Here is a 24,304-nt window from a genome sequence, read left to right on the forward strand (position 1 = left end):
TTAGTTTCATTGTTATCTGCTTAATTAGTCTATTAGCAGCTGTGATAAGAATCCACCGACTATTCAGTCGAGGTTTGACCTGGAATCATTATAGCTGAGTCACTCTTCTGTGAAGTTTTTTCAAGCACAAGCCTTCCCCCTCCTGGCTTAGATCTTCTGCTTTGCATACTGAGAGCTGTGATGACTGGGAGGGGCTGCTCTTGCTGACAGAGAAGCTCTGTGGCTGTAAAGAGATCCCTGTGTGCTCTGTGTGCACTCTGTCTGCATAGATACTGATGATGACTGCAGTTTCATTCCTATGAGAGAGACTTCCTACAGCACATAATACAAAATGAAAGCACATAGATGAAAGGCTGCATTTAGCCTAGATAGCAGCATAGTCTCATATAGCCTAGACAGCACATCCAGGACAGTTTATAACCTGGAAGCAGTAGAGATATGAGCCGGCGGCCATATTGGATATTTCCTGGAGCAATAATGGATAAAAAACACTCAAAAAGGCACACCAGAGCGGCAAAATTATCAGGTAGAGCATTTATTCTTTACAAGCTATCGACTGATATGTTTATTTTGTGTGAAACGTTCATCTCTGGTTCCCTTTAACATTTGTTTAATAGGCCCTGTAGTGTCACAAAGTAGAGTGCAGTAATTTATTCTGGATACCCACTTTTTCATGAATTATCCTGGTTTCAGCATTAGAAACACTTCCTATACCTATATATTGCTGTATATTGGTATGTAGCCGAGCCCTCCCCCACACACGCTTTCGGGGAGGTCAGCTGCTATAACATTCTGCAGAGATGCACCTGCCAGCAGTAAAGATGTCGCCACCTGTCATAAATTTCAGAATGTAAATCGGGACGGGGAAAGATTTTACAATGTGCAAGCACTGACCATTTAACAAGTAATATTATAAAATATAAGTCGTTTTATTCCTGATTATTTGCAATCCGGTTCCTCTTCAGAGAGGAGGTGATCAGCCTTAATGAACATTCCACAGTTATGCATCTGCCAGTACTAAGGATGTCTCCTGTGATAAATTTCAGAAAGTAAATAAGGGAGAGAAAATGATTTTACACTGGGCAAACACTAAATCGTTTATAAATGAATATTGTAAAAAAAAGTTGTTTTGATTACAATTCCTCTGTAACTTACATGACTGAAAATGTCCATAATTCTAAAACACAGAAGATTGTGATCAGTTGTTACTGACAGATTGGTCTCCATGGTAACAGTTGCATGACCGGCAGTTCAGTGTGTGAACGGCTGCATTATTTTGCGTACAACTCTAGCTGAGCTGTAGGGATGAACTGATAATGGACTTCACAGTTAGAAGCGGTTGGTGGGATGTCGTTCATGTTCCTGGTTTGTTAGAAGGCATTAGCATTGTGCAAACATATCATGATAGTCTGCAGTAAAACATTTGATGGCCTAGGTATGCGTGGCAGACACCAGAATAACTGCTTTCTTTTTCTTTTTAACAGCTTCTGAGAGAATTATTAAGAAGAGTGTTCAGCTGCCTTCAACGTCTCAAAGACCTCAGCCATGGAGAGGAAAGACCACCACGCCCACTCCAAACACACTGTGTCTCAAAGTGTGAAAAAAACAGGTGAAAAAGTAGAAGCAACCTTTTCTGAAAGTCACCATCATTCTCACGGGAGCAGTTCCCACAGCCACCATGAGGTCAGAATCCACCATGAATCCAGCGGTCACCACATCGGTGGATCCAGCGGCCACCACATCACCACCCACACCAGTGGATCCAGTGGCCACCACATCACCTCCCACACCAGTGGATCCATTGGTCACCACACCGCCACCCACACCAGTGGATCCATAGGTCACCACACCGCCATCCACACCAGTGGAGCCATCGGTCACCACACCGCCACCCACACCAGTGGATCCATCGGTCACCACACCGCCGCCCACACCAGTGGATCCATCGGTCACCACGCCGCCACCCTCACCAGTGGATCCATCGGTCACCATGTCATTACTCACATTAATGGATCCAGCGATCACCCAATCACCACCCACGTTAATGGATCAGTGAGCCACGAGGAGGCTTCAAAAGCTGAAGAGCCTGTCAAGATCACACCAAGCATTGGTGGCTTTTTTGTGTCTCAGACAAAGGAGAGGGTTGGAATCTACCAAGCTTTGCAGAGGAAGCTCGTCTCCGAGGAGGTGACTATAGCGCTGCTGGAAGCCCAAGCTGCCACTGGTAACATCATTGATCCATCCAAGAATGAGAAACTGACTGTAGAGGCTGCTGTAAAGCAAGGACTTGTTGGACAAGAGTATGAACCAAAGCTACTGCTTGCAAATAGTGCAGTGACTGGCTACAAACACAACGAAGAGACAATATCTGTCTTTGAAGCATTCAAGAAAGGCCTGGTTGGGAAATCTGATGCAGTGCGTTTCCTGCAGGCTCAAGTGGCCACAGGAGGGATTATCAATCATGTCACAGGAAACAGGTTACCAATTGCCGAAGCTGAGAAACTTCATTACATAGATGAGAACTTCCTAAAAACACTTTCTGGACCCTCAGAATTCTCCAGCTGTTATCTTGACCCCAATACAAAGGAACATTCCAGCTACCAGGAGCTACTGGCCAAAACATTCACCGATTCTCAAACTGGACTGGCCCTTCTCACTCTGCATGAAAGTCTACAGGGTCTGAGGAGGTCTGTAAATTTGGAAGAGCTCTACAAAGCCAAAATTATTACCCAGGCTCAGTATGATGATGTGAGAGAAGGCAAGCAAACCATCCAGAGTCTGAGAGACCTGAAAGAGGTCCAACAGTGTCTGTCTGGTCTGGCGAGTATTGGAGCCGTGTATGTAGAAAGCACAAAGAAAACGTTAAGTGTATATCAGGCTCTGAAGAAGAATGTCCTGCCATCAGACTATGCAGTAGCTCTGTTAGAAGCTCAAGCAGCATCAGGTTTCATTATAGACCCAGAGAACAATAAAACTTTTACTGTCATTGAAGCCGTTCAAGAAGGACTGGTGGGACTGGAACTCAAGGAGAAGCTGCTGAAGGCTGAGAGTTCTGTGACTGGTTTTAATGACCCATACACTGGAAAAAAGATTTCCCTTTTCCAAGCAATAAAAAAAGAACTGATTGACAGAAACCTCGGTCTCAACCTTCTTGAAGTTCAGTTTGCAACAGGAGGAATTATTGATCCATTTCACAGTTTCCATGTCCCTCTGGAGGTTGCCTTTACTCGAGGCTTATTAGATGAAGATACTGCAAAAGCGTTAACTGATCCTGCTAACAGAATTCCCGGTTTCTTTGATCCAAACACCAATGACAAAGTTACTTATGAAGAGCTCAGAAAGAGATCGACGTATAAATCTGACTTGAACATGTACTACTTTCCTTTAAAACTCACTTTCGTTGGCATAAGGGGAAAAGTTACAAGTGATGAGTTACTGGACTCCCAGATTATTGATCAAGCAACTTATCAAAGCCTCCAGGAAGGTCAGCTCTCCATCCAGGATGTTGCTGAAGAGGCGAAAGTCAAACGCTATCTCCGCGGAACAGGCTTAATTGCTGGAGTTGCTGATGTTTCTACCAATGAGATAAAAAGTATTTACCAAGCCATCAAAGAACACCTCCTAATGCCAGGCACTGGCATCGCACTTCTGGAGGCACAAGCCGCCACTGGCTATCTGATAGATCCCACAAAAAACCTGAAGTTCTCCGTGGATGACGCTGTGAAAAATGGTTTGGTGGGACCTGAGTTTTATGAGAAACTTCTACTGGCTGAAAAGGCAGCAACTGGTTATAAAGATCCTTCCTCCAGTGAGAGACTATCCTTATTCCAAGCCATAAAGCAGGGATTTGTTGCAAAAGATCATGGCCTTCATCTCCTAGATGTCCAGCTCGCCACAGGCGGAATCATTGATCCATCAAAAAAGCACCGTGTTCCACAAGAGGTGGCCATCACACGTGGCTACTTTGATCAGGACACAAATAAAGTTTTCCTTGACAAAGCTGAAGACATAAAAGGATTTTTCGACCCAAACTTGAAAGAAAATCTCACGTATGCCCACATGTTAGAGCGCAGCGTTATTGATATCCACAGTGGTCTCTACCTCACTCCAGTATTTGAAAGTAACCAGGACACACTGAAGACATCACATTCATTTATAGATTATTACACCAAAGTGACTTTAGAGGGAATAAAACTTTCGCTCACGTTTGGGAAGTTTAAAGGACGCCTGGTTTCCCTGTGGCAGCTCCTCTTCTCTGAGTACTTCACAATTGAATTACGAGAATCTTTCATTAAACTGTACAAATCAGGAAGTCTTTCAGCTGAGGAGTTCTCCAGCAGAGTTGAAGCTGAGATTAAAAAACAGATATCTTCCACCAAAGTCACATTTGAAGGCCTAAGAGAAACCGTCACTGCTGGGCAACTGCTGGAGTCTGAGATTATTGACAAAGAACTGTTTGATAAGCTCCAGCAAGGTGAGGCTTCAGTGAAGGATGTGGAGAGCATCAACACAGTCAAGAAGTACCTTCAAGGCACTGGAAGCATTGGTGGATTAATCCTAACCGATACACAAGAAAAGATGAGCATCTACCAAGCAAAGAGAAAAGGCTTCCTAATGCCTGGAACCTCCTTGATTCTTCTTGAAGCCCAGGCAGCTACAGGATATATTATTGATCCAGTGAAAAATAAGAACTATTCAGTTGATGAGGCTCTCAAGGCGAATATAATTGGCCCAGATTACTATGAAAAACTTTTGTCAGCGGAGAAGTCGGTCACTGGATATAAAGATCCTTATACAGGTGAAAGAATTTCTCTGTTTCAAGCAATGAACAAGGGCTTGATAGTCAAAGATCATGGCATCCGGCTCCTGGAGGCACAAATAGCCTCCGGTGGTATCATAGATCCCATCAACAGCCATAGAATTCCAGTTGATGTAGCTTACAAGCGAGGATATTTTGACAAGAAAATGAATATTATCCTCTCAGATCCATCTGATGACACAAAGGGGTTCTTTGATCCAAACACAAAAGAAAACCTGACTTACCTCCAACTGAAAGAGAAATGTATTACAGAACCATCAACTAACCTCTGCCTTCTACCTCTGCTCAGCGCAAGGCGCCAGTTCAGCATCAACAATCACATCAGAGATTCTTTCAGAAACACAGAGATTTTTGTCCGGTACGGAAGATACAAGGGGCAAACACTGTCTGCATGGGTCCTCATCAACTCGGAGTTCTTCAGTGAGTGGAGAAGGAGGGAACTCTTAGAACAGTACAGACTTAAAAGGGTGACCATTGAGCAAATTATCATAATTATAGAAGAGGAAATTAAGAAGTGGACAGAGATCCGTGTTCCAGCATTGAGGCATCAAGTCAACATCTACGAGTTACTAGAATATGAGATCATCACTAGAGAGGTCTTTGAGCATGTCCTAGAAGGAAAGATAACCACAGAAGAAGTAGTTAAAATTGAAACAGTTCAGAGGTACTTGCACGGGACAGGCGTCCTTGGTGGTATCATCATTCGGCCTTCCGGCCACAAGATCAGCTTCTATGAAGCAACAAAAAGGAACATCTTGCTGCCCTCTACAGTCTTGCCATTACTAGAAGCTCAGGCAGCTACTGGCTACATAGTGGACCCAGCAAACAACCACAAATATTCAGTGGACGAAGCTCTAAAAACTGCTGTTATCGATCCGCAGGTGTACGAGAGACTCGCCTTTGCAGAAGAAGCTGTAACAGGATACAGAGATCCATTTTCAGGGCAGAGAATCTCCCTCTTCCAAGCCATGAAGAAAGGTCTTGTTGAAGAGAAGCATGCTAAACAGCTTCTGGAGGCCCAGCTAGCGACTGGTGGTGTCATTGACCCAGTACACAGCTTCCACCTGCCAGCTTCTGTAGCCACAAAGCATGGTTATCTCAGTGAGGACATACTTGAGAATCTGTCTCATCCTACAGATGACATAAAAGCATTCTATGACCCATCTACTAAAGAAAAGGTCACATATGCTGAGCTCCTCAGCCGATCACACAAAGATGATTCTACAGGCTTCTATCTGCTCCCGTTGCCTGAAGACTTTGCAGAAGTTCCAGTACAGAATATATATTCTGATGAAGACGTGAGACACATCCTGAAAACCAACCGGATCGAAGATCGTAACATCACAGTATGGGATCTCATTCATTCAGGATATTTTACAGAAGAGCAGCAATATGAAATCCTGGAAAAATTTAAAGCTAAGAAAGTAACACTGGAAGAGCTGATCATTGAAGTCCAACAGATAGTCCGAAACAATGACATCATTAAGACAACTCACATCAGTTTTGAAGGATTGAGAGGAAAAGTGTCACTTGTTTCTCTGCTAGATCTAGGCATTATTACACGACATACATTTGATGAAATTGTTAAGGGTGTAAAGTCTGTTGAAGAAGTGTCTCAACTGCCAGAGGTGAAGAGAGCTCTACGGGGCACTGGCTCCATCTCTGGAGTGTTCCTCCCATCAACCAAGGAAAAACTCAGCATATATCAGGCTTTGAAAAATAATTTACTCCTACCTGCCAACGCCATCATGCTTTTGGAAGCCCAAGCTGCTACAGGGTTTATTACTGATCCGGTAACCAATGAAAAATTCACTGCTGATGATGCAGTGAAAGCTGGTGTCGTAGGTCCAGAATTTCATGAAAAACTCTTAATAGCTGAAAGTGCTGTAACTGGATATAGTGATCCATACACAGGAAATAAAATATCTCTGGGTCAAGCAATCCACAAGAACCTCATTTCACAGAAGGAAGGTGTTCCACTCCTACAAGCCCAGCTGGCATCTGGCGGCATAATTGACCCTCTCCACTGCTATTATGTCCCGCTACAAATGGCTTACAGATTTGGCCTTCTGGATGAAGAAATATGGAAGCAAACTGTCAATCTGGAAATCTATGTTGATCCAAACACAAAACAAAAAATCAGCTATCAACAGTTAAAAGAGAGAAGCTACACTGACCCAGAGACGGGAGCTCTACTTCTGTCCCTCTCGGAGAGCTCCACCTTCTATGCTGAAGAACATCTCATTGACGTTTTCAAAACATTCAGAGTTACTGTCAATGTAGGACGGTTCAAAGGGCAAACTGTGTCTCTCTGGGAACTTTTGAATTCAGAATATGTAAGCGCAGATAAACGTAAAGAATTCCTGCTGCGATATAAGACCAGCAGCTCTGAGACTCTTCAGGAGGTCATAAACATAGTCAAGACCAGCATTCAAGAGACCGATGCAGCAAGCTTACAGATAAAGTTCAAGGGTTTCCGGAAGCAAGTCTCTGCCACGGACCTGTTCCAGTCAGAAGTCATAGACAAGAAGACCCTTGATGAGCTCAACCTAGGAAAGAAGACCATAAACGAAGTGACGGAAATGGACAGTGTAAAGCGCTACTTAGAAGGAACAAATTGTATTGCGGGGGTGCTCATAGAGGACACAAACACGAAGATGAGTATTCACGAGGCCATGGTCAAACGCATTTTAATGCCCGGAACTGCCCTGGTGCTTTTAGAAGCTCAGGCAGCCACTGGATATATTGTGGATCCAATTAAAAATGAGAAGTTGTCAGTTGATGAGGCCCTAGCTAAGGGACTGATAGGGAATGAAGTGCATGCAAAACTGTTGTCCGCAGAGCAAGCAGTAACCGGATATACTGATCCATACAACGGGGAAAAAATCTCCCTGTTTCAAGCCATGCAGAAAAATATCATAGTTGAATGCCATGGTATCCGTCTTCTAGAAGCTCAGATTGCCACGGGTGGCATCATCGATCCAGTGCACAGCCACCGAGTTCCTGTAGAAGTGGCCTATAAACGAGGATATTTCAATGAGGATATGAACAAGATTCTCTTAGATCCCAGCGATGACACTAAAGGCTTCTTTGACCCCAACACTCGTGAGAACCTGACCTATCTACAGCTTGTAGATAGGTGTATCCGAGATCCTGAAACTGGCTTGTATCTGTTACAAGTGGTGAAGAAGGGAGAAAACTACTTCTATATCACCGACAAAATGAAAGCTGATTTCACGTCAAGAACAATACATTTACAGACTGGAAAATATGCCTTTCAGACTGTGTCTGTCTGGGACGTACTCTACTCTCATTACGTCACAGATCTGAGAAGAAGAGAGCTTGTCAGACTATACACTTTGGGGGTACTCAGCATTGAACAGCTTATCTCAACCATCACAACCATTGTAGAAGAGTACGAGGCCAAGAGCAGCAGCTTCAAATTCCAAGTCCTTCGTGGTGAAGTGAGTGCCACTGATTTGTACAATGCAGAGATAATTGACCAGAAGACTTTGGTTGCTCTGACAGAAGGCAAAACATCTGTAGAAACGGTTTCTAAACAGGAGTCTGTAAGAAAATACTTAGAAGGTACGGGTTACATAGCTGGAGTTATATCACTGCCAACCAATGAAACCCTGAGCATTTTTGAGGCTATAAAGAGAGGAATTCTATCTAGAGATGTTGGTTTGACCTTTCTGCAAGCCCAAGCTGCTAGTGGACGTCTTTTTGACCCCACACAAAATAAAGCATTCACCATCCCTGATGCGCTGTCCGAAGGTCTGATTGATTCTGATTTTCAAGATCAACTTGAAATCCCTGAAAAGGCTTTTGCTGGATTTACAGATCCAGTGTCTGGCAACATCATTTCTGTGTTTCAAGCAATTAAGAGAGGAGTTGTGCCTGTAGGAGAAGGAATTTCTCTTTTAGATGTCCAACTGGCAACTGGGGGCATAGTAGACCCACGTTATGGCCTTAGACTTCCTCTGCAAGTTGCTTACAGGAGAGGCTATCTGGATGAAGACTTCTATTTTGTGATCTCAGAAGCAGAAAAGAGAGGATTTGTGGACCCTAACACGCATGAAAGAATTACTTACAAAAACTTGCTTGATAGATGTGTCAAGGACTCAACAACAGGACTTTACTTTCTTCAGCTGGCTGAGAAGCGGGATGATTACTTTTATATTGATGATCCAACCAAAAAACTTCTGAGAGATACCATTGTAAAGATGAATGAAGGCAAGTTCAAGGGTCAGGACATTTCCTTATGGGATCTTTTGAGTTCCACCTATATCTCTAAAGACAAGAAAAAGGAACTTGTCAAGCTATACAAATCCAAAACATCTTCAGCTCTTAAGGACATTGTAGGTGTCATCCAATCCATTATTGAAGAGCGTGTGAAAGACCAAAATATATTCTGGTTCCAGGGTCTGAGGAAACAGGTCACTGCTACAGAACTGTTTGATGCTGGAATTCTCAGCCAAGAAACTCTCGATGGTTTAAAGCAGGCCTCACAGACTGTGAATGAAGTGGCTGGAACGGACTCTGTCAAAAGATACCTTGAAGGAACCAGTTGCATTGCAGGACTGCTAGTACCTTCAAGACACGACCCAAGCAAAAAAGAAAAGGTCAACATCTATGATGCCATGCTGAGACATCTCCTGAGACCTGGCACTGCTCTTATTCTGCTGGAAGCCCAGGCAGCTACTGGTTTCGTTATTGATTCCATAAAAAATCAAAAGCTTTCAGTTGATGAAGCTTTATCTGCCGGTGTGATCGGTTATGACATTTATGAGAAACTTTTGTCTGCAGAAAGAGGAGTTACAGGTTATACTGACCCCTACACTGGTGAAAAGATTTCCTTGTTCCAAGCCATGCAGAAAGACCTCATTGTAAAGGAGCATGGCATCCGCTTACTGGAAGCCCAGATTGCTACTGGTGGCATCATTGATCCAGTGCACAGCCACCGTGTCCCTGTGGAAGTGGCTTACAAGCGGGGTTATTTCGATGAAGAACTCAACCAGATCCTCCTTGATCCTACTGATGACACAAAAGGATTCTTTGACCCAAATACCCACGAGAATCTCACTTACCTGCAGCTCCTCCAGAGATGTGTCCAAGACCCTGATACTGGACTGTGTATGCTCGAACTTAAAGACAGCAAGTTTTCCCAATCACAGATTCAAAACATATTACAATCCAAATCTACTCAGATCACTGTCGGAGAATTTCAAGGAAAGAGCGTTTCCATCTGGGAACTTATCAACTCTAGCTACTTTTCAGCAGAAAGGCGGGAGGAGTTGCTGAAGAAATTTGAATCTGGGACTATAACTGTTGAAGAAATTTTGGCTATGACTATTAAAGTTGTTCATGAATCAGCACAGACACTTCCGACTGATACAAAAGTATTTCAGACGGTCACCACCGATTCTGGTGATCAAGTAACCAAAGCCCAGACTTCCCCTCAGTCGGTAAAGGTGGATGTTTCTGTGAGTGACGTCAAAGGTAAAACTGTATCTGTGTCGGAGTCGGAGGAAACCGTGGTGGTCCAGCCAGATGTATCGACATCACATGAGCAGTCCATAGAACTGGATAATTCTATACCAGATGATGAAATCCAGAAGGCTTTGGAAAGCATATCCATCCATGTTACTAAAGGACAGTATGCTGGACAAGACCTCTCTATGTGGGATTTGCTTAATTCCAAATACATTCCTGAAGAGACCAAGCAAGAATTCTTAGGAGACTATAAGCTGACTATGCAAGGTATTATGGAGATGGTGGTAGAATCTATCAAAGAGACGGAACAGAAGAGCAAATTCAAAACTGAGTACATTTTAAAGTTAGACTTGTATAATGTCATTCAGACTGTTCAAATTGAAGTGACTGAAGGGGAATTTAAAGGACAGAAACATTCAGTGTGGCATCTCCTCAACTCCAAATACTTTTCAGAAGAAAGAAGACGAGCGCTACTTGAGAGGTTTAATTCTGGAGCCCTCAGTATTGATGAACTTATCATTACTATCATCACAGAGATACATGAGACAGAAGAACGCCGCAAGAAGCTGAAATTTAAAGGTCTCAGAAGACAAGTTACTGCATCAGAACTGCTTACATCTGAAATTATTGACCAGAATACACTGACGGAACTGGCCCAAGGAAGTAAAACTGTAGAAGAGGTGACTCAGATGGACAGTGTTAAGAGATATTTAGAAGGAACAAGTTGCATTGCCGGAGTACTGGTCCCATCTCCAAAAGATCCTTCAAAGAAAACCAAGATGAGTATTTATAATGCTATGTTAAAAAACATCCTACCACCAGGTACAGCGCTTATCCTTCTAGAAGCCCAGGCTGCCACTGGATTTGTCATTGACCCAGTGAACAATAAAAAATTGTCAGTGGATGAAGCTGTAGAAGCTGGTTTAGTTGGCCTACAGCTTCATAAAAAGTTGCTTTCTGCAGAAAAGTCAGTAACTGGCTACACTGACCCATACACTGGTGACAAAATCTCACTCTTCCAAGCCATGCAGAAAGACCTCATTGTAAAAGACCATGGCATTCGCTTGCTGGAAGCCCAGATTGCCACCGGGGGAATCATTGACCCAGTGCACAGTCACAGAATTCCTGTAGAAGTGGCTTATAAACGTGGCTACTTTGACGAGAAGATGAATCAGATCCTTTCAGATCCCACCGATGATACGAAGGGATTCTTTGATCCCAATACGCAAGAGAACCTGACCTACCTGCAGCTACTCCAAAGATGCGTCCAAGACCCAGATACAGGACTGTGCATGCTAGAAATGAGAGACAAGAAAACACTGCCAGAAACCAGTTTGAAGTCAATAACCATCCACATTAAAGTTGGTCAGTATGAAGGACAGTCTGTATCATACTGGGAACTTCTGCATTCCAAGTATTTTACAGAACAAGAGAGACTGTCACTTTTGAACCAATACAGATCAAAGACTATAACGTCTGATGAACTAAAGTCAAGAATTATACTAACTATTGAGAAGTGGGAACAGCAGAACATTCGGGAAACTGTGGATGGATTAAATCTGGAAGATGCAGTGGAAACTATTACTGAAGAATCCAAGGAAAGCATTCTAAAGACTCAAACTGTGGAGATCACAAAAGAACAGCCGCAGGTGACAAAAGTGGAGGAAGTTGCCAAGGAGATAAGTGTGGTTTCTATTCCAAAGACACAGACATATCCACAGCCAGATGCCTATGAATACCATAAAGCCTTAAGTGCTTTTACTGTTCGTGTGGAAGCAGAAGACTATCAGAGAAACCGAGTGTCCCTCTGGGATGCTCTCCATTCCAGATATGTTTCAGAGGAAAACCGCAATGCACAGCTTAGAATTCATCAGTCCACTGTAGACAAGCTGAAACAAAGAATTCTAAGATTAATTGAAGATGCTGAAACAAAACACGAAACTGAAATACAGCACAAATTGGACATGAAGTTAATCGAGGTCAGCGTTGGCGAATTTAAAGGGCAAAATGTGTCAGTATGGTTCCTTCTTCACTCCAAGTACTTCAATGAAGAAAAGAGAAAGGAACTACTTGAAAAGTATAAATTGGGACTTTTAACAAATGAAGAGATTTTGAAACAAGTCGTTGAAATTATTGAACAAGCTGAAAAGATACCAACAATCGAACCCAAAAAGGAAGTACAGCAGGAGTTGGAACTGACGTTCACCGAGGTCTCTATTGGAGAATTCAGCGGAAAAAATGTTTCTGTCTGGTTTCTTCTATTTTCCAAGTACATCAGTGAAGAGAAAAGGAATGAATTACTTGAAAAATATAAATCTGGGACATTAACTGTTGAAGAAATGATAAAAATCATCATAACAATAATTAAAAAAAGAGAAGAGAGACGGGAGTTAAAGTTTAAGGGTCTCCGGAGGCAGGTGACAGCCTCTGAACTTCTCCAGTCAGAGATCATTGACCAGAGCACTCTCAATGAACTGACTGAAGGAAGCAAGACCGTAGAAGACGTGACTCAGATGGACTCTGTGAAGAGGTATCTTGAAGGAACAAGCTGCATTGCCGGTGTTTTTGTTACATCAAAGACTGACCCATCACAAAGAAAAAAGCTCACCATCTATGACGCCATGCTGACTGGTATACTGAGACGTGGAACAGCGCTGATTCTCCTGGAAGCACAGGCAGCTACAGGATTTGTGATTGATCCTATTCAGAATAAGAAGCTTTCTGTAGAAGAAGCATTAGCTGCAGGATTGATTGGACATGAAATATTTGATAAACTTTTGTCAGCAGAAAAAGGAGTCACTGGCTATACTGACCCCTACACTAGTGAGAAGATTTCACTTTTCCAGGCCATGAAAAAGGAACTTATTGTCAAAGACCATGGCATCCGCCTGCTGGAAGCCCAAATCGCCACTGGTGGAATTATTGACCCCGTGCACAGTCACCGTGTGCCTGTAGAAGTTGCATATAAACGTGGTTACTTTGATGAAGAGATGAACCAGATCCTGTCTGATCCTTCGGATGACACAAAAGGATTCTTTGATCCCAACACTCATGAGAACCTCACCTACCTGCAGCTACTCCAAAGATGTGTCCAAGATCCAGAGACTGGCCTATTTATGTTAGATGTGAATGCAATCCAGATTCCATTTTGTAGTAAGCCTGAGGTAAAAGCGATACAGGTTCCCCAAGTAGGTGCAGCTGTGTTAGTACCTCAGCCAATAGATCATGATCGCTCTTTAAAAGATGATGAGATTCGGAAAGCTTTGCAAAGCATCAGAATTCTGGTCAGAAAGGGTGAGTATGCTGGTCAGGAGGTTTCCGTATGGGACCTTCTACATTCCAGATACATCTCAGAAGAAAAAAGACAAGAGCTGCTAGGGAATTACAAGCTGACTCTCCAAGATATAATCCAGCTGGTTTCTCAGTCCATTGAAGGGGAGGACCAACAACAGAGCAGCCAACTTGTATTCAAACTGGAACATGGTTTACAGGAGGAAACACTGAAAACTCTACAAGCCACTGAGATTGAGGTAACAGAAGGTGAATTCCAGGGTCAGAAGCAATCTGTGTGGTATCTTCTGAACTCCAGGTACTTTTCAGAGGAGAAAAGACGAGAGCTCCTTCAGCAGATAACCTCTGGTAGTCTTACAACAGATGGGCTCATCCAAGTTATTATTCAAATAATACATGAGACCGAAGAGTATAGCAGCAATTTGGCATTTGAAGGCCTCAGGAAACCGGTGACAGCATCTGAACTTCTCATGTCTGAAATAATTGACCAGAAAACACTAAGAGAGTTGGCTGAAGGAAAAACCACCATAGAGGAGGTGACTCAGATGGACAGCATTAAGAGGTATTTAGAAGGAACAAGTTGCATTGCCGGAGTACTGGTTCCATCAAGCAAAGATCCGTCAAAGAAAACCAAGATGAGTATTTATAATGCTATGCTAAAGAACATCCTAACACAGGGGACAGCTCTTATCCTTCTAGAAGCTCAGGCTGCCACTGGATTCGTCATTGACCCACTCAGTAATAAGAAACTGTCAGTGGATGAAGCTGTAGCTGCTGGCTTAATTGGCAAAGAACTACATACAAAGCTGCTTTCTGCCGAAAAGGCAGTAACTGGCTACACTGACCCATACACTGGTGACAAAATCTCACTTTTCCAAGCCATGCAGAGAAACCTCATTGTAAAAGACCATGGCATTCGCTTGCTGGAAGCCCAGATTGCCACTGGTGGAATCATTGACCCGGTACACAGTCACAGGGTTCCTGTAGAAGTGGCTTATAAACGTGGCTACTTTGACGAGGAGATGAATCAGATCCTTTCAGATCCCACTGATGATACCAAGGGATTCTTTGATCCCAATACGTTAGAGAACCTGACCTACCTGCAGCTACTCAACAGATGTGTCCAAGACCCAGATACAGGACTGTGCATGCTGAATATGAAAGACAAGAATGTCTTGGAAGCAGAAAAGATCTTTATAAACAGTGTAAAATTAGTCAATGTCCAAGTTAAAGTTGGACAGTATGAAGGACGGTCAATGTCTGCCTGGGATCTTCTCTATTCCAAATATTTCACTGAAGAAAAGAGACAGCTCTTCTTGAATCAGTTTACATCAAAACAAATAACATCTGATCAGTTAATATCAAGTATTGTATCAACCATTGAAGATTGGGAAGAGCACAGAAGTGGAGGCCAGACTGTGAATAAGGAGAACCTTCTCCAATCTCATTCCATAGCGATTACCAAAGGCAGGCTGCAGGGTCAGACCTTCTCTGTATGGGACCTTCTCAACTCACAACACATCAGTACTAGCAGAAAGGAAGAGATCTTACAGAAGTATTTTTCAGGTGCCTTATCTCTACAAGAGATTGTTGAAATTATCACAAGAATTGCAGAGACAGAAGTGGAAAAAACAGAAACCGATGCTGTAACCACTCCTGAAAAGAAAGATGATGACCTTCAAAGAGCTCTAAATGCAATTGTGGTCAACATTAAAACTGGTCAGTTCCAAGGACAAAACCTTTCTCTTTGGGACATCCTCCATTCAAACTACCTCTCTGAAGACAAACGGAATGACCAGCTCGTCAAACATCAGCACATTGTGGAAAAACTGAAACAAGCTATTGCCAAATTAATTGAGGAGTCTGAAGGAAGATCGGAGGATGACATCCAGCAAGAATTTGAGGCTAAGCTCACGATTGTAGAAAAGGCCGAAATAAAAACAGAGGAAGAAATCAAACAGGCACTGGAACTAAAGGTCACAGAGGTCTCTGCTGGTGAATTCAAAGGACAGAATGTTTCTGTGTGGTCCCTTCTCTATTCCAAGGACATCTCTGAGGAGAAACGGAAAGAACTGCTTGAGACATACAAACAGGGAACCCTAACCGATGAAGAACTAATAAAAATATTAATCACGATTGTAGAAAAGGCCAAAATAAAAACAGAGGAAGAAATCAAACAGGCACTGGAACTAAAGGTCACAGAGGTCTCTGTTGGTGAATTCAAAGGGCAAAGTGTTTCTGTGTGGTCCCTTCTCTATTCCAAGGACATCTCTGAGGAGAAACGGAAAGAACTGCTTGAGACATACAAACAGGGAACCCTAACCTATGAAGAACTAATAAAAATACTAATCACGATTGTAGAAAAGGCCGAAATAAAAACAGAGGAAGACATAAAACAGGCACTGGAACTAAAGGTCACAGAGGTCTCTGCTGGTGAATTCAAAGGGCAAAGTGTTTCTGTGTGGTCCCTTCTCTATTCCAAGGACATCTCTGAGGAGAAACGGAAAGAACTGCTTGAGACATACAAACAGGGAACCCTAACCGATGAAGAACTAATAAAAATACTAATCACGATTGTAGAAAAGGCCGAAATAAAAACAGAGGAAGAAATCAAACAGGCACTGGAACTAAAGGTCACAGAGGTCTCTGCTGGTGAATTCAAAGGGCAAAGTGTTTCTGTGTGGTCCCTTCTCTATTCCAAGGACATCTCTGAGGAGAAACGGAAAGAACTGCTTGAGACATACAAACAGGGAACCCTAACCTATGAAGAACTAATAAAAATACTAATCACGATTGTAGAAAAGGCCGAAATAAAAACAGAGGAAGAAATCAAACAGGCACTGGAACTAAAGGTCACAGAGGTCTCTGTTGGTGAATTCAAAGGACAGAATGTTTCTGTGTGGACCCTTCTCTATTCCAAGGACATCTCTGAGGAGAAACGGAAAGAACTGCTTGAGACATACAAACAGGGAACCCTAACCGATGAAGAACTAATAAAAATACTAATCACGATTGTAGAAAAGGCCAAAATAAAAACAGAGGAAGACATAAAACAGGCACTGGAACTAAAGGTCACAGAGGTCTCTGCTGGTGAATTCAAAGGACAGAATGTTTCTGTGTGGACCCTTCTCTATTCCAAGTACATCTCTGAGGAGAAACGGAAAGAACTGCTTGAGACATACAAACAGGGAACCCTAACCTATGAAGAACTAATAAAAATACTAATCACGATTGTAGAAAAGGCCGAAATAAAAACAGAGGAAGAAATCAAACAGGCACTGGAACTAAAGGTCACAGAGGTCTCTGCTGGTGAATTCAAAGGGCAAAGTGTTTCTGTGTGGTCCCTTCTCTATTCCAAGGACATCTCTGAGGAGAAACGGAAAGAACTGCTTGAGACATACAAACAGGGAACCCTAACCTATGAAGAACTAATAAAAATACTAATCACGATTGTAGAAAAGGCCGAAATAAAAACAGAGGAAGACATAAAACAGACACTGGAACTAAAGGTCACAGAGGTCTCTGTTGGTGAATTCAAAGGACAAAGTGTTTCTGTGTGGTCCCTTCTCTATTCCAAGGACATCTCTGAGGAGAAACGTAAAGAGCTGCTTGAGACATACAAACAGGGAACCCTAACCTATGAAGAACTAATAAAAATACTAATCACGATTGTAGAAAAGGCCGAAATAAAAACAGAGGAAGACATAAAACAGGCACTGGAACTAAAGGTCACAGAGGTCTCTGCTGGTGAATTCAAAGGGCAAAGTGTTTCTGTGTGGTCCCTTCTCTATTCCAAGGACATCTCTGAGGAGAAACGGAAAGAACTGCTTGAGACATACAAACAGGGAACCCTAACCGATGAAGAACTAATAAAAATACTAATCACGATTGTAGAAAAGGCCGAAATAAAAACAGAGGAAGAAATCAAACAGGCACTGGAACTAAAGGTCACAGAGGTCTCTGTTGGTGAATTCAAAGGACAGAATGTTTCTGTGTGGACCCTTCTCTATTCCAAGGACATCTCTGAGGAGAAACGGAAAGAACTGCTTGAGACATACAAACAGGGAACCCTAACCTATGAAGAACTAATAAAAATACTAATCACGATTGTAGAAAAGGCCGAAATAAAAACAGAGGAAGAAATCAAACAGGCACTGGAACTAAAGGTCACAGAGGTCTCTGCTGGTGAATTCAAAGGGCAAAGTGTTTCTGTGTGGACTCTTCTCTATTCCAAGTACATCTCTGAGGAGAAACGGAAAGAACTGCTTGAGACATACAAACAGGGAACCCTAACCGATGAAGAACTAATAAAAATACTAATCACGATTGTAGAAAAGGCCGAAATAAAAACAGAGGAAGAAATCAAACAGGCACTGGAACTAAAGGTCACAGAGGTCTCTGTTGGTGAATTCAAAGGACAGAATGTTTCTGTGTGGACCCTTCTCTATTCCAAGTACATCTCTGAGGAGAAACGGAAAGAACTGCTTGAAAAGTATAAGTCCGGAACCTTAACAGTCGAAGAACTTTTGAGATCTATCATTACAATAATCGAAGAGGCGGAAAAGAGTCAGCAGTTGAAATTTAAGGGTCTCCGGAGGCAGGTGACAGCCTCTGAACTTCTCCAGTCAGAGATCATTGACCAGAGCACCATCAATGAACTGACTGAAGGAAGCAAGACCGTAGAAGACGTGACTCAGATGGACTCTGTGAAGAGGTATCTTGAAGGAACAAGCTGCATTGCCGGTGTTTTTGTTACATCAAAGACTGACCCATCACAAAGAAAAAAGCTCACCATCTATGACGCCATGCTGACTGGTATATTGAGACGTGGAACAGCACTGATTCTCCTGGAAGCACAGGCAGCTACAGGATTTGTGATTGATCCTATTCAGAATAAGAAGCTTTCTGTAGAAGAAGCATTAGCTGCAGGATTGATTGGACATGAAATATATGATAAACTTTTGTCAGCAGAAAAAGGAGTCACTGGCTATACTGACCCCTACACTAGTGAGAAGATTTCACTTTTCCAGGCCATGAAAAAGGAACTAATTGTCAAAGACCATGGCATCCGCTTGCTGGAAGCCCAAATCGCCACTGGTGGAATTATTGACCCCGTGCACAGTCACCGTGTGCCTGTAGAAGTTGCATATAAACGTGGTTACTTTGATGAAGAGATGAACCAGATCCTGTCTGATCCTTCGGATGACACAAAAGGATTCTTTGATCCCAACACTCATGAGAACCTCACCTACCTGCAGCTACTCCAAAGATGTGTCCAAGATCCAGAGACTGATCTGTATATGCTGGATGTGACGGATGCTTCTCGGGAAGAACAGAGAATCAAGAATTCCCTTCAGTCTAAGACCGTTGAAATTACAGCCGGTGAATTTAAAGGAAAAGCTGTTTCTGTCTGGGATCTTCTTTACTCGCAGTACATCTCAGCTGAAAAGAAAGAAGAGCTCCTGGGAAAATACCATTCTGGCATCTTGACCATCGAAGAACTTATGACTATTATCGTCACCATAATCCGTGACAAGACAGAAGGAGAATTATCACCAGAAACTCAAGCTGTTAAGCAATCATTCTTGTCTGTCAAAATAGAGATCTCCATTGGAAGCTTCCAAGAAAAATCCATGTCTCTCTGGGACTTGCTACATTCCAAATATATTCCTGAAGATAAAAGAGAAGAGTTGATTGAGAAGTTCAAATCTGGAACACTCGCTATTGAAGAAATTATCAACATTGTATTAACCATGATACAAAAATCTGTGAGTGGCTCAACAGTACATACTGTTATACAAGAGGTAAGAACATCTGCCCCTACAACAGCTGAACAATGGCCTCCAGAAGACCAACTGATTCAAGCCTTGCAGGTGATCCCAAGTGATTTATCAGAAGATAAGTCAGCACAGTCCACAGCTTCTATATGGGACTTCCTACAAGGTAAAGACGTAGCTGAGGAGAAAAAAAATGAGTTGCTACAGACCTACAAATCCTCTGTCAGAGATGTAATGAGCGTCTGCACCGATATCATTGAGGGAAGGACAGTGGAGGGCTCCACCACTAAGACTATCGTGATTGATGCAGAGAAACAAAAAGTACTGCAAGATGCAACCACAGAAATTTCAATAGGTCAGTTTAAAGGCCAAAGAGTTTCAGTCTGGGATCTTCTGAACTCCAAATACCTAACATCAGAGAAGCAGAAGGACATTCTTGTGAGATATTTATCAGGAACGCTCACTGTTGAGGAAATAATTAAAATAATCGTAGCCATTATACAGGAGACTGAAGAGAGATCATGCAGCTTAAAATTTAAGGGACTGAGAAGACAAATCACAGCCACTGAGCTCTTGAGTTCTGAAATTATTGACCAAAAAACATTAGATGAACTAACCCAAGGCAGCAAGACACTTGAAGAGGTCACCCAGATGAGTGAGGTAAAGAGGTACCTGGAGGGTGCCGGCTGCATTGCTGGGGTGCTCGTTCCATGCAAGAAGGATCCAATTAAGAGGACCAAAATGAATGTTTACCAAGCTATGTGGAGGCAGGTTTTACTGCCAGGTACAGCTCTGGTGCTTCTGGAAGCTCAAGCAGCAACTGGCTTTATCATCGATTCAATCAACAACAAAAAACTGTCTGTGGATGAAGCTGTGTCGGCTGGAGTGATTGGAAGAGAACTTCATGCAAAGCTTCTGTCTGCTGAGAGAGCTGTAACAGGTTACACTGATCCTTACACCGGTGAGAAGATCTCCCTCTTCCAAGCAATGCAGAAAAACCTTATTGTGAAGGAGCATGGCATTCGCTTGCTGGAAGCCCAGATTGCCACAGGTGGCATCATCGATCCAGTACATAGTCACCGTATCCCAGTGGATGTAGCATACAAACGAGGCTACTTTGATCAAGAAATGGACAAGATCCTCTCTGATGAATCTGACGATACTAAGGGGTTCTTTGATCCTAACACTAAAGAGAACTTGACCTACCTTCAGCTGCTGAAGAGATGTGTTAAGGATCCAGACACTGGTCTCTACATGCTGGAAGTGAAAGATTCCAGGTCGCCTCTCTCACAAACTGATCAGGCACTGAAGAGTAAGCTAGAGGGTCAGACCATAGAATTAAATATTGGCCAGTACCAAGGCCAAAAGTTTTCTGTATGGGAACTTCTCAACTCGTACCACCTTGCTGATGTGGAGACAGAAAGACAAGAATTGCTAACCAAATATAAATCAGGATCAATAAAATTAGAAGAGCTTACCGCTAAAATTTTGTCATTAATTAAAGAGCTTGAAAACAAAAGAAGTGCCCTTGAGGTATCCTCAGCCAGCCAGTCTCTACTTGGCCAAGGCACTCAACAAACACAAAAGCGTATTCAGACCCAAAATTTCCTCCAGTCTGTCGAGGTAGATGTGACTGTGGGTGAAAAGAAAGGTGAGAAGAGTTCTCTTTGGGGGCTTCTACACGCTTCATACATAACTGCTGAGAAGAGGGAGGAGCTCATCGAAGGTTATGAAAGTGGTGGCCTTGTTCTTGAGGATCTCATGAAAAGAATAATGCAGATCCTTATGGAATCTGAGAAAACCAGCGTGCACATGTCAATCCGCCAAGAGGTCAGATCTGCCTCTGTAAACCTGGAATCCATTCCTGAGACAGTCAAGAAATCACTCCAGATTTTTACTCTCTCCATTTCTAGTGAAGAATTCACAGGAGACCATGTTTCACTGTGGGACATTCTCCACTCTAAAAGCATCACTGCAGACAAACGTTTAGACCTTCTCACAAGGTACTACTTTACAGTTAGAGGAATCACTACAACACTAACAAGTATGTCTTCTTCTAAAACCGTCACTGCTGTTACCAAAAAACCCGACACAGAGACCTTTCTAAAATCCGTGACAGTGCAGGTCAACATTGGAGCCTTCAAACTGGAAGGCAAATCGCATTCCCTGTGGGCTCTTCTGCACACAAATTACATCTCTGAGGACCAGAGGAAGGACCTCATTGAACAGTTTGAATCAGGGAAGATAGACTGGCAACAGCTGTTTAAAGCCATCACCACCATAATAAAAGAATCCGAGGAGAAAACCCAGAACATCAAGTTTCAAGAGAAATAGTACCTGTTATAAATGTTTGCAGCAGCTGTCACCTGTGTGAATCAAAATGTCACCTCTGTGAATCAAAATGTCACCTCTGTGAATCAAAATGTCACCTCTGTGAATCAAAATAACCGGCCAAAGTACTCTTCAGGGAATCAAGATTTTACACAAAGTAGAACTTGGTAAAACTTTGAGGGAACCAAATTCTTTGCTGGAGATTTCTTCCAGGACTTCTGATGCTTTGCAAATCACATCTGTGAATCGGTGAGGACTTACTTACTGTAGGGCTCGGTCAGCTACTGGATCTATTATTGATCCAATAATAGCCACCAGACTCCCTGTCTCTGAATCTGTAGCTGCAGTTATGAGGGTCCTATCTTCACAGTATAGTCTATCACCAACTGTAACTATGCAGTTACCAGCCAGATCTTTTGGTTCCATGCAATTCACGACCTTGCAGGTGAAGACCAGAATTTCCTGAAGGTCATTTTACTAAGCATGTGAAACCAGAAAACCAATTCAAAGCAGCATATCCTGATAATAGAACACAGTTTGATGAGACAATGTGAAATGTTTGCGTCCAGCCAGAAGCCTTTGTGGTGTAAGAAATGAGGGTCTCAGCATGTGCATGTGATCTGAACACCGTTATCGGTGGGACAGTCAGATCTTGGGATCCTGTTCGGTTTGGGGCGTTGGGATTGTTGTGAGTGGGACTTGTACTAACAAACTATTTTCCTCCAGTACCTCAATGCAACTCTTTAGGTGTCACTTTAAGCATGGTGGGGACTAAAGCATTTACAGTTCGCCTTATTATGAGGGAAGGATGGATGCTGCCATTGCGTATCTCCTGGAAATGGACTTTGCCTCCAGCAATCACTCGCCTGTAAGAAGTCTGTGTCTCCAGAAAGTCGTAAAACCGTCTCTGCAGACTTGTTCCAGGCGATTGATTCCTAAGCATTCAGCATCACTGCAAAGAATGGCAGCCTCCATAGTTCTCTTATGACAGCGATACTGTAAAGGGAATCTACAGTGATTACTTCATTTATTGCAAAAATAGAATTGTATTATTTTTTTATTGGAATTATGAAATATTATAAATGAATGTTGCAGTAAACTGACTTCCTGAATGCCTTGACCACAGTCCACAGAATGACCGCCAAATCCAGCCCTTCCTGTCACTGCTCCGCCCACTCCAGGCATCACAAGGAGCAGTGTTGGGGACAGCAACGTTCATTTGTAATATTTCATTTGTTCGTAGATTAGAAAATTAAGACTTTTGAAAGCTTTTCTTATTGTAACAATAAAAGATAAAACAAATGTCATTAAGATTCACTGCACATGACATATAAATGCCAATATTCTAATTTCTCAGCATTGTCAGTCTGTGGTTTATTCAGCTAGGGCAGTGATCTGCAAACTCCAGCTGTGAAGGAACTACAAGTCCCACAATGCATTTGCCTTTATGAATCATGATTGTGGCTGTCAGACTCCTGCATTGCATTGTGGGACTTGTAGTTCGTTAACAGCTGGAGAGCCCAGTTTGCAGATCACTGAGCTAGGGTAAGCAGCTAAGCAGAAGTGTGTGCTGACCAGCATAATGTCACCTGTATTAGGCCTGGAACCCACTAGCAGCGATTTTCTGAGCCTTTTCTGAGCGCTTGTGATGTGAAAAGCTCTTGCTAATGTAATGCTATGGGTGCGATCCCACTTGAAGGATATCTAATCCGCCATAGCATTACCTTAGAGATTTACAAATCACTGGTGCTTAGAATGCGATGCTGGTGGGTCCCAGGCCTTATACAGGATTTCTCTGCAGAAGCAGCGCCCCCTGCCTGTGTTATGAAGTGGAGAAATGATTCTATCCAGAATTCCTGTCTTGTCACTCAGGGCTGGTGCACTACAAGAGCTTTCTAAGTGCCAGTGATTTGTAAAGGTCTTGATAATGCAATGCTATGGGGTAGTTTTTATAAAATCACATCCTGTAAGTGGGATCACACCCATAGCATTACATCAGCAAGAGCTTTCCACATCACACGGCGCACGCACCTAAAGAAAGCTCCTGTAGTGTGAAGCAGCCCTCACTGCTGAAATGTCCATACAAGAGTCTTATATTGTGCAATGTAACATATCCTCAGCCTTGTCAAACTTTCTGTACTTCAATATTAATAAACTTTTTTTGCTATCTTTTCTAATATGAAGTTTCAGTGTATCTGTTCAACATGCAGCAATCTGTATCTATTCCTTAAAGTGAACCTTAAGTGAAAATGAACTGATGAAATAAACAATAGAATCTGTCCCTAAAAAATACTTTTATATTTTCCACAGATTTATTCTTTTGTCTCAGTTCAATGACACAGTCTGCCCTGTGTATCAGAGAGCTAAAATATATGAACCATTGACCTCTTTTTAGCTATCCCCTGTTCTTAAGCTGTTCTCTGCCAGGAAAGTGTTTTATTGCTGTAATTCCTTATCAATGAGGGTTACCCCACAGTCTTTCATTGTCCCGACCAGAGAGAAGCTGTCACTTGCATACCTGATATTTAACTCTTTCAGGCAGAGAAAGAAAAAAAGGAACACAGCATGGTTATTAGTGTGCTAGGCACTG

At 42.6% G+C, this 24,304-nt stretch overlaps 1 protein-coding gene across 3 annotated transcripts in view; it reads left to right on the plus strand.

Annotated features, from left to right (window-relative positions):
- Window positions 1–23,891, plus strand: part of EPPK1 (epiplakin 1) — a 125,878-nt gene extending 101,987 nt beyond the window's left edge. For 2 of the 3 annotated variants that reach the window (XM_068238198.1, XM_068238199.1), the window contains one exon: window positions 1,485–23,891. In XM_068238198.1, coding sequence (XP_068094299.1) covers window positions 1,546–21,717 — 20,172 coding nt within the window. In that variant the 5' untranslated portion in view covers window positions 1,485–1,545 and the 3' untranslated portion in view covers window positions 21,718–23,891. The remainder of the gene's footprint in view (window positions 1–1,484) is intronic. The other variant, XM_068238200.1, reaches the window with a different exon arrangement.
- The last annotated feature ends 413 nt before the right edge of the window (window positions 23,892–24,304 follow it).

Source organism: Hyperolius riggenbachi, chromosome 5, assembly GCF_040937935.1.
Source record: "Hyperolius riggenbachi isolate aHypRig1 chromosome 5, aHypRig1.pri, whole genome shotgun sequence".
NCBI lineage: Eukaryota > Metazoa > Chordata > Amphibia > Anura > Hyperoliidae > Hyperolius > Hyperolius riggenbachi.